The following is a 14,445-nucleotide window of genomic DNA, read 5'->3' on the forward strand; positions in this document are numbered from 1 at the left end:
GCATAAAAAGTAAGTATAAAATTAAATATATAACGGTGTGGTTGGGTGGTTATTGATAACTATAAAAAATACTCTTTCCGTCCCACTTTAGGAGTCCCGGTCATTTTGCACATCTGTTTTGTAATAATTATATTAAATACTTAAAGTGAAGAACTGGTAAAGTAAGAGATAAAATAATGTAATTAAGACTCTTCTCAACATTATTCTCTCTCTTACTTTACCATTTCTCCACTTTAACTATTTATTGATTTTTACAAAACGGGTATGCAAAAGTTACCGAAACTCCTAAAGTAGGACAGAGGGAGTGTATGATTGGGTTTTGAGATATAAATTAATTAAATATTGTAAAATTTGGTGATAAGATTGGATTAAGTGGTTGTTGATAAAGGTCTAGGATCAAACGACACTCTTTCTTTGTGCTATTCGGGGGCGAAATTCTCAAAGCATATGAATTTAGGGAAAGAACTATTTATTGAGAAACTTTTGTTTTTACTTTAAAAAGGTATGTCTCGATTTCACGTCTTTGAAAGACACATACAGATAATGCATCGTTAAAACAACTAACTAGTTAAATTGTGAAAGCGGTTAAAGGTGTGAGTTACAATCTTCAATTGCGCTTTGCGCCATCCGAGTCGAGTTCAAATCCTCTAACGACTGATATATTTTAAGAGACTCCTTTTAACTTATAATATTGAAAACTACTATCATTATTTGGGTATGCAATAAAAAAGATTGAATTAATTTAGTAAAGAAATATATTCAATTTTTAAAATTATATCACTATTTTTATCATTTTACCTTAATATTTGAAAAACTATTTTAGTTTGTATGCATAGAATAAAAAAATTGATTAATTTAGAAAAGAAATAAGACGATTCATAAAATAAATAATGACTTGCTCTATGAAAATAATGAAATAAGACGATTTTGAAATAAATAATCACTCACTCTTTTATAGTAAGACTATTTATTAAAATAGGTAGAAAAAGGTTAATCGATCAATTTACGGTCACGTGCAAATTTAAACACAAATTTAAACACTAATTACTACGGAGAAGAATGGAATTCAGTGAGGTGAGGTGAATTTGGGGCGGAAGCACATACGAATTCTTCATTTCGGCAATTGATTTTCGTCCAAAAAAGGAAAGCCAAAGGCATATCTCGCCCTCTCTCAGGTATCGTCTTTCCATTCAAATTCAGTTTCATTCATGTCTCTGGTTATGAGGTTTCGGATGGTAGTGGTAGTGTGTGATGCCACCGCCTCAATTCATAGATCTGGTGTCGGCACGGCGGAGTAATTGTTGCTTGCGTGTTTCGATTAGAACATGGGGTTTTGTGGAGCATTTTAATTGATCAGCGACAAAGATTTTTATGTTGACTTCTGTGCATTTTTTATTGAATTGGGGATTTTGACCAAACTTTTAAGAATTGCAATTTGACCTCTCTACGATCCACAAATGATAGCTTAACACCCGAATATATTTAAATTCTTCATCAATGACCCCCAACTAAAGGCTTTTGCTTGATAAAGTTAACGATATGCCTCTTCTAAGATAAATTTGCATAAAAGCCTCCAGTTTTCAATATGTTACAAGTCTCTTCTGCACTGAACAGGGGAGAGAATATACTCTTGGGAGCATTTTCGAGTATGGATCTTAATGTTGCTCTGTTATGCAACATTTATGTGAATTAAATATGACCACATGGATCATGGCGCTTTAGTGTAGTCTCACATGATTAAGCAAGTTTGTATAGTTCATCATGTTTATTTTTCTTATGCAGTTGATTATAACACTTTGCAGTGCTTACCCAATTAGTATGTGTGCATGATCACACCATATTTATTATTTTATTGTAGGCTAAGAGTGTCGAGCTGGGGGGCTAGTGCAGTTGGACAACAATCTCTCCCGTTTTAATGTTAGTCATATATCATTTCAATCTTTAACATTATATGTTGCCATCTCCAACATTGGCCTTGGCTATAGATACTCTTCGCATCCGTGACCTTAGTTTTGTGAATTTTAACGTGTTTTCTTCAAATCTCATGACCTTAAAAAGTAAATTTATGTTTGGGCTCTTTTATTAATACATTGACATTTAGGAAGATTTATATTTACATGTTCTTTTTTCTTTTGAACTTCTGCATTTAAGTTAATGTTGATGATAATAAATTGAGTTTTCATTGTGTCTTTGTTCGCTAGGGAAGAGGGGGTCACATGGATTCACTCTATCCTCTACCTCATACTCGTGTGCTCAGCCTTACACCTACTCGACACACTTCTTGTCTCCCCAAAACTCAGCATAAACCATCAAAATGCGAGATTCAAGAAAGCGGCACCAACCCCTCTGCGTTTTCGTGCTGACGGCACTTTCAAAATCCTCCAAGTAGTTTTTAGATATCAAGAAACATGATTCAGTTCGTGTGGAGGCTAATAATTTCTGGCCTGTTTCTGTTTTTCTGTTTCCTTTTCAGTGATTGAATATATTGATGGGTTTTGGCTTGTGATGTAGGTGGCGGATATGCATTTTGGGAATGGGAAGTTGACTCCATGTCGGGATGTGTTGGACAGTGATTATGCTGGCTGTTCTGACCTTAACACAACCAGGTTTCTTGAGAGGATGATTCAGTTGGAAAAACCTGATTTTGTTGTTTTTACTGGTATTAAACCATTACTCCATGAACTAATCACTTTATGCATTTGAATTTTATAGTTTTATATGTTGCAAATTAAGTAGTCTAACATATGTAGGCATTTGATTCTGTGAACCTCTCACTAGCTAATATATGTCAAAATGAGTATGAGACTATTGGTATTTTTTTCCGATATATACCCTTCACATTGTGTAAACCTCCCAGGAGACAACATATTCGGGTCGACTGCTAATGATGCTGCTGAATCCATGTTGCAAGCTTTTGGCCCAGTTATGAAATCAGGAATCCCTTGGGCAGCTGTTTTAGGGAACCATGACCAAGAATCTACGATGACTCGTGAAGAACTAATGTCGTTCTTATCCCTCATGGATTATTCTCTATCACAAACGTTTCCATCAGTTGAATATAGTGACCATTCCGACAAAGTGGTTCCAGTTCCAAACATTGATGGCTTTGGAAACTATGATCTCAGAATATGGGGTGCTCCAGGTTCCAATTTTGCAAATAGTACTGTCCTCAATCTTTATTTTCTTGACAGCGGGGACAGAGCCGTTGTGAATGGGGTTCGAACTTATGATTGGATCAAAGAATCTCAGCTTAATTGGCTCCGTAACGTTTCACAGAAACTTGAGGTGAAACTTCTCCTGATATTGAACCTCTACTATTATAAGTATTTAAAACTTCATTGCTTTTTTATCGCTCTACATACGTATGTGCTTGTGTTAAATCAAGTTTCTGACATTATGATGATTCTGTTGCTTGTTACATGTCATAATTTGGTTTAGTACATGTTTGATGACAAATGCAGTCTAGTGTAACTAGTGTCTGTACAAAGAGATCTTTTTCACTTTATTTCATCGATTATGAGGCTGTATTGAAGATTTCAAATCAATGACAAGTTTCAGGTGATATATATTACAGGAAAGGAAGCTGGATAGTGACGAATCTTCATCTGGAACATCTCAATATTTAGCTGCCATTCCATCATTAGCATTTTTCCACATCCCGATTCCTGAAATGAGACAAGGTCCTATTTACAATATGGTTGGTCATTATCGAGAGTACACAGCATGCTCCCTTGTAAACTCTGGTGTGCTCAAGACGCTCGTATCCGTTGGAGACGTGAAGGCCGTGTTCATAGGCCATGATCACACGAACGACTTCTGTGGGACTCTAGGAGGCATATGGTTTTGCTATGGGGGAGGGTTCGGATATCACGGTTATGGGGTCGCTGGGTGGGCGAGACGAGGCAGAGTGATCCTGGCTGAACTCGAGAAGGGGGAGCAGTCCTGGGGCGGAGTGAAGGTGATCAAGACGTGGAAACGGATTGACGATGAGGCGCTGAGCAAGATTGACGAGCAAGTTCTTTGGGAGAGATAATGATGATGATGTCATTCTCAATTCAAACTTGATGTAAAATGTTTTGGCATTGTTAGAATCATAGTCTGGAATCTTGATTTGTAAGCTTTAATTGAGGATTGTTGAATCCTAATATATTGGATTTAATTAGAGAATATACAACACACCCAGATCAATGCCTGATTTTGCCACCAAACATCTGGTTGTTTGGTAGGTGGGATAAGCCCATGACAAGATAAATAAGAGGACTAAACCCATTATTTGGTAGCTAAAATTGTTAACAATCTTGATCTGTTACACAACCAAGGGCCGCGTTTCATACGCTGTTGCTCTTCAATGTATTTATTCTTTGCCAAGACTAGCAACTCTTTCTATCGGCTTGCTACAGAAGTGAAAAGGAGTGGAATTGTGGCGGTGAGGGAGCAGGGGCTGCGGACGAAACGAGAAGGGGAAGTGGACGATGGATGATGGTCGATGAAAAGAAATGCCTCCACTTTTCGTTCCATGTCTCCACTTTTGCCTTTTAGTAAAAATAAATGCCTCAATATCTGTCTTGTTTTATACATTTATTTACCAAACAATTTTAAAAAGTTATTATTAAAATGATTTTATTTAGTATATTTTTTTTTCATTTCTACATTAGTCCGAAACGGATTAATTTGGTTGAACAAAATATACCAGAGGCACGCAACGTCATCATAAATTCGTGGTATAAAAATATTAATTTTACAAAATGGTAGGCAGACCGTAGTCTGAATAATCTTCTCGTTACGGTTATTCCACGTGACAACATATTATTGATACATGTGTATCAGTATATGTGTTCAATATTTTCTAAGCTCTAGAATAGCATTGATATTCGATAATTAGGAATATGCTTAATTTGAAATGCTCGGTAGGTCCAAAAACATGGTATAATGAACGCAAAATTGTCAAATAAACTGGGTAAAAAAATTGAATTTTTATAGTATAACTAATTTATTAGTACAAACTTAAATTTCGTTCAAACTGAATATAAGGTGGCATCCTAGAATGTCCATAATGATATCATCTTTGTTTGAGGTGACATGTTAGAATGCCTATCTAGACTAAGGAGATACTCCATCCGTTTCATAATAATGGAAGCGTTTCTTTTCGGTACGGAGATTAAGAAAAATTATGTTAGGTGAGTTAAGTAAAAGGAGAATAAAGTGGAAAATGAAAAAGGTAGAAAGATGAAGAGAGAAAAAAGTCAGAGAGAGTAAAGTAAGTGTGGAAAAATGTGTTGACTTTTACTAAAATAGAAATGACTCTATTACTATGGAACGTACCAAAATGGCAAAATAACTCTATTACTATGGAACGGAGGGAGTATTGTTTTATCAAAGAAATATTAATTTATCTATAGCTGGTGTATTTTCTGGTTATTAACCCTTAAAAATACGTTCAAATTAGTTGAGAAATAGTAGTAATAATAAAGGATTTGTAGTATGGGTCCATAAGGATATTGGCTAGAGTAGGTTTATGATGGTTTAAAAAACAGCCCAATTGAAGCTCACTTCAACCAACGACACTAGTTTAAGCTCACTTCGTTTTAATAATGGGTTAGTCATGTGTTGTGCTGTGCTCGGCTGGATCGGCCCGACCCAATTGACAACTGTGAGTGGATGACACATGTTTTAATGCAAAAATAAAAGTAAAATTAAAATAGACATAAAAAGTATTTGAAGCATTATTAAAAAATTAGGTCCATCTTACTATTAGATAGAAAAATAAATAGACAAACCAATTTTGATGAATCAAAATAGGAAAGTAAAATTATTTTTTATGAATAAGATATTCAAAACTAATAAAAAAATACTCGATCAAAATTTAAAGCTTCAAATATAGTAGTAGTAGTAATTAAATATCGGACCTCTAAATCTAAACACCTCATGGGGTCTATTTGAATGAAAAGAAAACATAGCATATACAATAATTAAATTACATTTAATTTCAGGTAAATAGAAAGGTAAAACTGGTCAAATATCAATATCATGGAAAATTAATTTTCCAACATAAAAAAATAAAGAATCACATCACCATATGCATGCAATTCAACTATATAAACACTATGAAATCCGGCAATTTCTTTACCATTCATCTCATCTAAATCTAATCATCAATATTTTGTTGATCAAATTTTAAAGAAAATGGCTAGAATCCTACACATGATGTGCATCATTCTTGCTGTGGTGGCCGGAAATTGCGAGGCGGCGCGCGATCTCCCAAGCCTAGGGTTTATTCCTCTGCCACGACCATGGCCGTTCCTGCATTTTGCTCCAGGTCCGGCTCCGGCCATTATCCCTATTCCCATCCTTCCTTCTCCCAAATCTCCCAAGGCGCTGGCGCCGCCTCCTAGCTACTAAGACTTTCATACTTTGATGTATGCAAATGCAATATATATAGTATAGTAATGTATAATCATGAAGCATATGTATAGTATTGTTTGAACAAAAATAAGCTTCATATATTATAGTACTATCACTTGTGTTGTACTTTTATTAAATTAAAAAAATAAAACTTATGTTACGTTCGGTCGACTTTGAGTCTGTGATTGGTTATTCTAATTACCATATACAGAGTATAATATTGTTGTGAAATTGTAAGAGCATCCACAATGAGATGGGAGGACAAGCTGAGACGGCTCGGTGAACGCCCCCCTTGCATTGTGGATGCTCATGGATGGAGGTTGGTGACGCTCGTTGTCGCGACGGGTAGGGTATGCTGTGGGCATGGCAGACGAAGAATTTTAATGGTGGTGGACAGGGGGTGTTCCAAATCAGTAATATTTTAGCCGACAAATTAGAGAACCAATAGTAAAAATTAGATACGGTGATAGTTGATAATAGTTGATAGTACTTGGCAAAAACATTTTCAATGTAAAAAACCAACTTTGTCGAAAAAGAGGATAATTTTAATAAAAATGAAATAAAATATAAATTATAAGAGAAAAAACAGAGTTAGAACCCTAAATCTTAGGAATGTACAATGTAGACCAAAAATTCAACTAAAGATATGTAAATAAGAACATGTAAAATGTAGAGTTGAAAAATCAATGTAAAATGTAAGAAAATTATAGTTGTTGCTCTATGTGAGAATAGATCTCTTAAACGTAAAATAAAGCTTTTAAGTCAAACCTAAATAAGAAAATTTAAGAAAAATATAATCGTAAGATATATATTTAATAAAACTCTTAATCAAATTTAACGTGAAAAAACTCTTAATAATCACTAAAAGATAAGTGATAAAACTATGCTAACCCCATGCCATAATGTGGGGCATTTTGTTTTCTCTTTTTCAAAATTTTTAATTTACTTAAGAAACTAATTAAATGTTTAATACTAATATCACAACAGTCTATTCACATATGTTAAATTATTTAACAAATCCATAAGTACTATTTATTGAATGACATACGTTTCCAATTAATGTCACTGTTAAAAGACATTATTAGTAGTATTTAATTTTGTTTGAGTATAATAATATATTCTAAAATTCTTCCAATAAAAATTCAATATAGTACTAATAAATATGATTATTTTTTCTCATTATGCATTAGAGGTATCATGTATCTCCTCTCCTCTGGCCTCTCTTGAAATGTTACACACTATTGCTTATATTAAGATGTAGTACTCCGTATGATTTATATTTTTATTTTTTTTATATATATTTTTAATATAAGTATAGGATCCTCAAGATTAGACTATTGGAAACAAATTTTATACTTTATGTGCAATAAGTGAAAGTTCATGCACTTATCCGTGATTACCCAAGATATAATCACGAAGTACAATTTTCTTTTTTTTTTTTATATATAATTATTATTTATAACTATATTTTATATCACGATGATACACGTCGCGGCTTAAATCTTAATCCTAGTTATGCCCTCAATGACCATATCTATTTTCTCTTGCCAAATTTTAGGTGGAATTTTTGTTGACGTGGATTGAGATTTCAAAATGGATTGAGATTTAAATCACGAAAAAGATGCGTGTATAATCCTAAGTGTAGTCACAAGGTGCTTGATCTTAAAGTTGTATTGAGATTTCAAGATGGATTTCAATGTAGAGATGCAAAAGATTCCACCTAAAATTCGACCTATGAGATAAACTATAAAAACTGAAACTTCGTGATTTAATTAGCGGATTTCAAACTTTGTGGGATAGACCAAATTTTGATAAAACTTGATGATTTAAATGACTATTTACCCCTTTTTAATAATTATTTATAACTAGTAATATTTTATACTACGAGAACACACGTTGCGGCTTAATCTAGTTTTGTCCACCATGACCGTATCTATTTCTCTAGCCAAATTAGTTCATCTACAATTAGGGTAGGGACAAGAAATTTTAGTGTTGAAAGATAGAATCATAGAGACATATGTTTGAGTGCCGTGAAGTAGACATTTAATATGACGATTAGTTAATTTTGGCTGCCACTAATCTTCCATAAACCTTGTTTAATTAAATTGAAAATCGGCGTAAGTAATTGTAATTGAGCTCAAATCAAACAGCTCAATATCTAACTAATTATGTAGTCTTATCATATAATCAATTTTTATTTCTGGCCTCTTAATAGTTTACACTTGTACCTTCTATAACATATTTCGTGTCCCCTCCACCTAATTTATTTTAAATGCGGCTACATTGTAGATTCTACTTATATTGCCTATATTATTAAATTAGTAGCAGGAGTGGTTTATTTCAGGCATGGTCTATGAAAAAACTACCTAAAAAAAACTTATTGTTCAATATATTTCGCATGCCTTGATTCGAGATAATTGAAAATGAACAAGGTAGAATTTGGAAAAATAAAAAATTTTACAGTTTTTCTTTTCTTATGTTTGAAGGGGAAAATTCCAGTTTTAAGTTTTAGTGTTTGTGTTGTGCTATTGTTGTGCAACATATCGATACAAATTTTTTTTTAAAAAAAAAGAATGTTCAAACCTAAATAGAATTGCTGATTAATGCTCTTAATCTATTAGTACTCCGTAATTCTTAAAATTCGAAATTTGCCAGTGGTCTTTCCTACGCATTATAAGCTCTATTGCATATTCTAAGGAATTATATGGGGTCGTTAGAATGAAAACATTCGGTAAAAAACTACTAAACATGTTCTTTTATGCATACATTAATAATTTTCAGAATAAAAAGTTCCCATCTAAGTGGAGTCGTATTTCTTTTTTGATAAAAAATAAAACATCTAATCAGCTTACTTTATTTCATCACCTACTTAATTTACTTTCTCTTATATTTTCTACTTTTTTCCCTCTCTTATTTTATTTCATTTTAATTTAATCTATTCAACACAATTTCTTAATCTCCACGTCAATTTTTTTTACCAACTTAATTGGGATGGAGGGAAAATAGTATTTAGTTTGTTGCATAGGTGGTTCATCAACTTCCAGCCTAAGTATTCCAAATACTACCCTTTGGCAATATGGTTAATTTATTAAAATATAATATTAAGTTAATTTTTTGTTAGAAGTTCGAAAACATAAAAAACAATCTGACTATTCTATGTAAATGGCTAAAATTGTTATGTTTTTATTATTTTTGTTATGATTAGCTTTTCTTAAGCAAAGCGGTTATTAATGGTGTAGAATGTAAAAACTCCTACGGAAAATATACATTTATACACTGATGATTTATTGTTTTCTTCTTATTATTAAAAAGAAAACGTAATCTTAATTTACATTACATACAAAAGTACTCACGCAATTGGTTTATGCATAATTTCTCATCAGAATCGAACACATATACATACAAGTCGCAACCAACACATCTTACTTCCACCAACATTCGTGACAAATTATTTTGGTCAAATTTTACATTATTGAAATTGAGTATATAAGTACCTCAAACAAACCTTCATCACAACAATCAAAGCAACTACTCTTCATAGTAATATAATTCTCGAACTAGAATCATGTCAAAAACCATATACCTCTGCTTTGTGGTTCTTGCTGTAATCACAATCCATACTGAAAAATGTGATGCAGCCCGTCATCTACTGCAGTCGATTCCCGGGTTGCCAACGATCCCATCAACGTTTCCTATGTCGAGTCTCCCGCCAATGCCATCTATTCCAATGTTCCCAACTCAGCCAACTATGCCCAAGCTTCCCCCGTTTCCCTCGATCCCTACAAGCTTCCCGAATATCCCCTTCTTCCCTAGCTTTGGCCTTGCCCCACCACCTTCTAAGTAACTTTCAATTGCGTGCTGCCATGTTATGATCGGTTTTGTAGATGCGACACTCAACAAAATACGATATACCTATCCAGCATAGTATCATGCATTCTATAGATTTCGTTGCGAATATATCTCCTTGTGTGAGTTTGAGTTGGTTCTAAACTTCTGTTATCGATGTGCAAGTTGGTGTAACATATGTTGTTGTTTTATGTATTACATTTTCCTAATATTATGACACATGTTTAGAATTATTCTCCATCTGATTTGATATGTACTTATGTAGTATGTACTGTTGAACTAAAACACTAGAGCAAAATATGACATTAAATAAATTGATAAGTCAGCAAAAGAGAAAACTTGACTTGTTAACTAAACTCAAAGAGCTGCTACTTAAGGTCTGCATCACATATCTCAGTACTTCTATATGAGCTTTCTAAGCTCTGAAACAATAATGTCGTTTGGTTCTCGAAGAAATCATAAAAAGCGGGAAGAGCAAAAACTGGGATAATCTTACTTCTAATGACTCAATTCTTCAAGTTTCATCCCAGACAATGTTGCAAGTTCTTCCAATGGCTTCTCACCGCTGAAAACCTGTAGCCATCTTAGCAAATTAGACATCTAAAACGTCATCATCAAAATTAATAGTACTCCCCATTTTTCAATAATGTTGAATCCATCGAGAAAAGGGCAACGGTAATGGCATGATGGTTTTTGTTTATTTGAAATATACTAGCGATTTACTACACTAAGGTCTGCAAACTAACTACTACTAGTAGAATAAAACAGTTCATCAATGCAGATTTTTGATAAATACACAGATCCATAGATATACGATACGAAAACCAAGAAGGTGGAAAGATTTGGCTCAGATGAAGAGGAGTTTGCACCTGGCCATTTATTTCCCAAGACGGAAAATATTTAAGGTCAATACCATAACAGGCCTCGGCCATTTTAGTTCCTGCCTTTAATCCATCAGGATAGCACTCTATGTAATCTAACAGTTTAGCTGCTTCGCGCCCAAATATCTGTTTCATTTGCAGTACAAAACATCAAAAGCAAAAGGAATTTAGAAGAGAATATCTGCAAATATCTTCTGTAAGTCAATGTAAAGAACCAAATTAAGGATTTATAAATTTTCTTATTTTATCTCTATATCGTGAAATGCATCCTTCCTCTTAAAAGTCCTAGATATATAGTACACCACAAGCTTCTAGAAGAATATGACGGATGCTAAAACCAAAAAGGAGGTAAAGAAAGAATGAAAGAAGTTAAAGTAGCATAATGAAATCTTTAACAATGAAGAGGGAAAACTTTTGGAGTCGGACTTATATGCTTCAAATGGATAGCAAGAAACGAGAAGAACTAAAATATCATCATTCATTCCTGGAGAGCACTTATTCATGCTGTTTCTTAGTGCTACAGAATATCAGTAAAGAAAATGAGGTGTTTCTTACTGATACTTTTAGCAAGTCGGAGATACTGATCTTTTGTTCAAGTGTAACAGTGTAAACCTCAATAAAGCTGAGAGGTTACATTTCAGGATTACGATTCTCATTTTTATGTTTCTAGTGGAGTTCGGTGGAGAGAAATGATCACAAGTTTGTAAAGCAGAGTTTCCGACTCAAACAACACGAGAGAAAGAAAATTACCAATTTCTGATGCACACAATGTGAACACCAGAAAGCCCCATATAGTCTTGCTCCAGTAGAGTGCAGATGTTTTGCAAGAGAAATAGCCAAAGGACTGGATTCAGTTGTGATCTCTTTTTCTTCATATGGTAATTCTGTCATTGCAAAACTGTTGGATACATAAGAAGAAATAACTCAATACATATATTAGGGGATGCATGAGCTCTGAGCATCAAAATCTAAACTTTGTAGTACCTTGATGAAACAGGTTGAAAAACATTATATGATGCGGCCAAGGCTATAATAAGCAAGCTAGCCATGCATAACTTTGAGCCCAACATCTCTTTAATCCTGTCGATCCCAAGATTCTGCAGAAGGAATTCACAACTTCTCTTCATTGGTAACATATTGTAAAAAAGAGAAAAGGAAAACTAGGGAGAACCTTTATGGTAATCAAGAACAAGCTGAAGGTCAGTGCTGATGATGTCAAACAGTATAACCATGACTCTCCACCAAACTCGGTGCTCAGGGTACACAGAAAGTACGCAGCAGCAACTGCCATGGAGGTAGCCATCCCAACCAAGACCATATCAGCATCCGTTTTCTTGACATCAAATGGCATATTCTGGAAACCAATATGTTGCCCTAGGCCGAGAAACGCAACTAATCCATAGGCGGCCATGCCGTATAATGGCAGAGGAACACCTTAATATAGACAGCATCAATGTTATACTCACTCATCAAAGGCACAGAAACAATTGGTTTAAACAGAAGTGGCGATGCTGATTCCCCTTAATACAAAGCAAAACCAACTAGAAAACATGCATTCTTACAAAAGTTCTGTTAGCAACACTAACCAAACAATTCCATTACAAATTAGTCACAATCGCCTAAAGCGGAGGGAAAATAATAACCTAACGATTTCAAAATTAGTCAAAGAAGAATACCTAAAATGGAAGCGAAGTGACTGTTAAGGATGCCATCGCAAGATCCCTCGCCAATGGGGCACAATGCTTCCGAATTGGCGAGAGTCAGATACGCCGTCTCCAGAAAACCAACGCCGCCGAGAGCGGCGCACCATCCGTAGGCGGCGGAGGAGTCGGATTTGGCGGTGCGCTGGCTCCCCGCCGAATCGCAGCTGACTTTCAGCATCAATAACCTCTGATTAGAAGCTCCTTTCTGCAATGACAACGGATCGGATTAACCTAAAATCAAATACTAGTACTAAAACAAGCGTAATCGGAGAGAAAATGCGGACCTTGAACAGAGACGCCGAGAGCTGAGGATGCGACGGAGAAGTGAGGAGCTCCCGGGGAAGAGACGACGGTGATTTAGTGAGGAAACTGGTGCTCGACATCTTCGGTTATTTGATCAAAGTTGAAATTCAAATCAACATCAAACTCAACTGAAAATTTGATATTGTAGTTGATGCAGTTTAAGCTCGAGTAAATCAAGAAGAGTAAACGCAGCTATTAATTTTTGCAGCAATTTCATATTTTTAATTCCTCGAATTTGCTGAAAAACGTGTTGGAAATGTTAAGGAAGAAAATATATTCATTGTTGTCAAAAACACCAATTTTATTTAAAATTACGATATGTAACAATATTTCAAATCACTAATTATGGAATTCCAAATCTTTTGATAAGTGACAAAATAAAATATGGATGTTGCACTTGCCGACATTGATGAACGTCTAATATATGAAATAATGAAATTCTTGGATCGTTTTGATGTGCTTGTAACAATGACCGTAAGCGCTCCACCGATGGTGCCATCATTAGTTAAGCAATGGTCGTCTCAATGGGATTGATGGGGAGATAGATGAATATAATAGGGAGGAAGTGCGAGGGGGGATCAATGGATTGGAGCCTCTTAGTTAAAAGACAATAACATAATTGTTAGGGTGATTATGCTATTTTTCAACTCAATTAAGGTACATTTAGGCTATCTGGATGGTAGGAGGGGATACAACCCTTCTAGAGTCTCTGGATTCGCCATTGAATATGAGACACGTATTTGTGGATGAATGAAGTAATATAAATGTTAGCTTGAGTTACCGAAAAATGTACAAATCATCTCAACTATATAATTTGAATAATTTATTTTAAATCGAATGGTATTTTCAAATTTAGAAATTTTATACTATCAATAAAGCATTTTTGGATTTAAACTCTAAGAAAAAAATGCATGTATTCATTCTTATTTATGGGATATATCTTGAAATATCCTGTAATTATCTTAAATAAAATTTATTACTACTATTTCAAGTAATAATCTTAACAAAAATTGAGTACTAATATACTACTGGTACTATATTTCAAACATATACTATTTGACTGAACAACCATTTTTAGTCGAACATGGCTTCAAGCTTCAACTATTTAAATCACATTTAGAAAGAACCAAAATAAGTAGTGCGTTGTACCTAAAAATTGCAACTGTAAACTACCTAAAAATTTTCTAGTATTAGTACAAATTTACAACTCTAAACTACCTCAAAAAATTATACACGAAAATACGGTTAATCTTACTATTTAATTTTGTTATATCTGATTCCGTGACTCATTTATGATATTACATTGTATA

General features: G+C 34.1%; 2 protein-coding genes across 4 annotated transcripts; one reads left to right on the forward strand and one right to left on the reverse strand.

Annotated features, from left to right (window-relative positions):
* Nucleotides 1-972: 972 nt before the first annotated feature.
* LOC125203368 (probable inactive purple acid phosphatase 28) lies at nucleotides 973-4,169 on the forward strand. Of its 3 annotated transcripts, XM_048101701.1 has the most exons (6): nucleotides 973-1,175; nucleotides 1,859-1,917; nucleotides 2,202-2,385; nucleotides 2,512-2,659; nucleotides 2,858-3,285; nucleotides 3,575-4,169. In XM_048101701.1, coding segments are annotated over exons 2-6 (1,221 nt in total). In that variant the 5' UTR covers nucleotides 973-1,175; nucleotides 1,859-1,915; the 3' UTR covers nucleotides 4,034-4,169. The 3 variants fall into 3 exon arrangements, with proteins under 3 accessions (XP_047957658.1, XP_047957672.1, XP_047957665.1); XM_048101715.1 differs by lacking the exon at nucleotides 1,859-1,917 and having other exon boundaries at nucleotides 974-1,175; nucleotides 2,202-2,416; XM_048101708.1 differs by lacking the exon at nucleotides 1,859-1,917 and having other exon boundaries at nucleotides 975-1,175.
* A 6,407-nt stretch (nucleotides 4,170-10,576) lies between these two features.
* LOC125194122 (thiol-disulfide oxidoreductase LTO1-like) lies at nucleotides 10,577-13,372 on the reverse strand. Its single transcript, XM_048092210.1, has 7 exons — nucleotides 13,117-13,372; nucleotides 12,806-13,037; nucleotides 12,301-12,563; nucleotides 12,114-12,226; nucleotides 11,880-12,027; nucleotides 11,118-11,255; nucleotides 10,577-10,821 (listed from the first exon to the last, which is right to left on the reverse strand). The coding sequence occupies exons 1-7, from the start codon at nucleotides 13,213-13,215 to the stop codon at nucleotides 10,747-10,749; spliced, it is 1,068 nt and encodes a 355-aa protein (XP_047948167.1). The 5' UTR covers nucleotides 13,216-13,372; the 3' UTR covers nucleotides 10,577-10,746.
* Nucleotides 13,373-14,445: the final 1,073 nt, after the last annotated feature.

This window comes from Salvia hispanica, chromosome 1 (assembly GCF_023119035.1).
Source record: "Salvia hispanica cultivar TCC Black 2014 chromosome 1, UniMelb_Shisp_WGS_1.0, whole genome shotgun sequence".
Classification (NCBI taxonomy): domain Eukaryota; kingdom Viridiplantae; phylum Streptophyta; class Magnoliopsida; order Lamiales; family Lamiaceae; genus Salvia; species Salvia hispanica.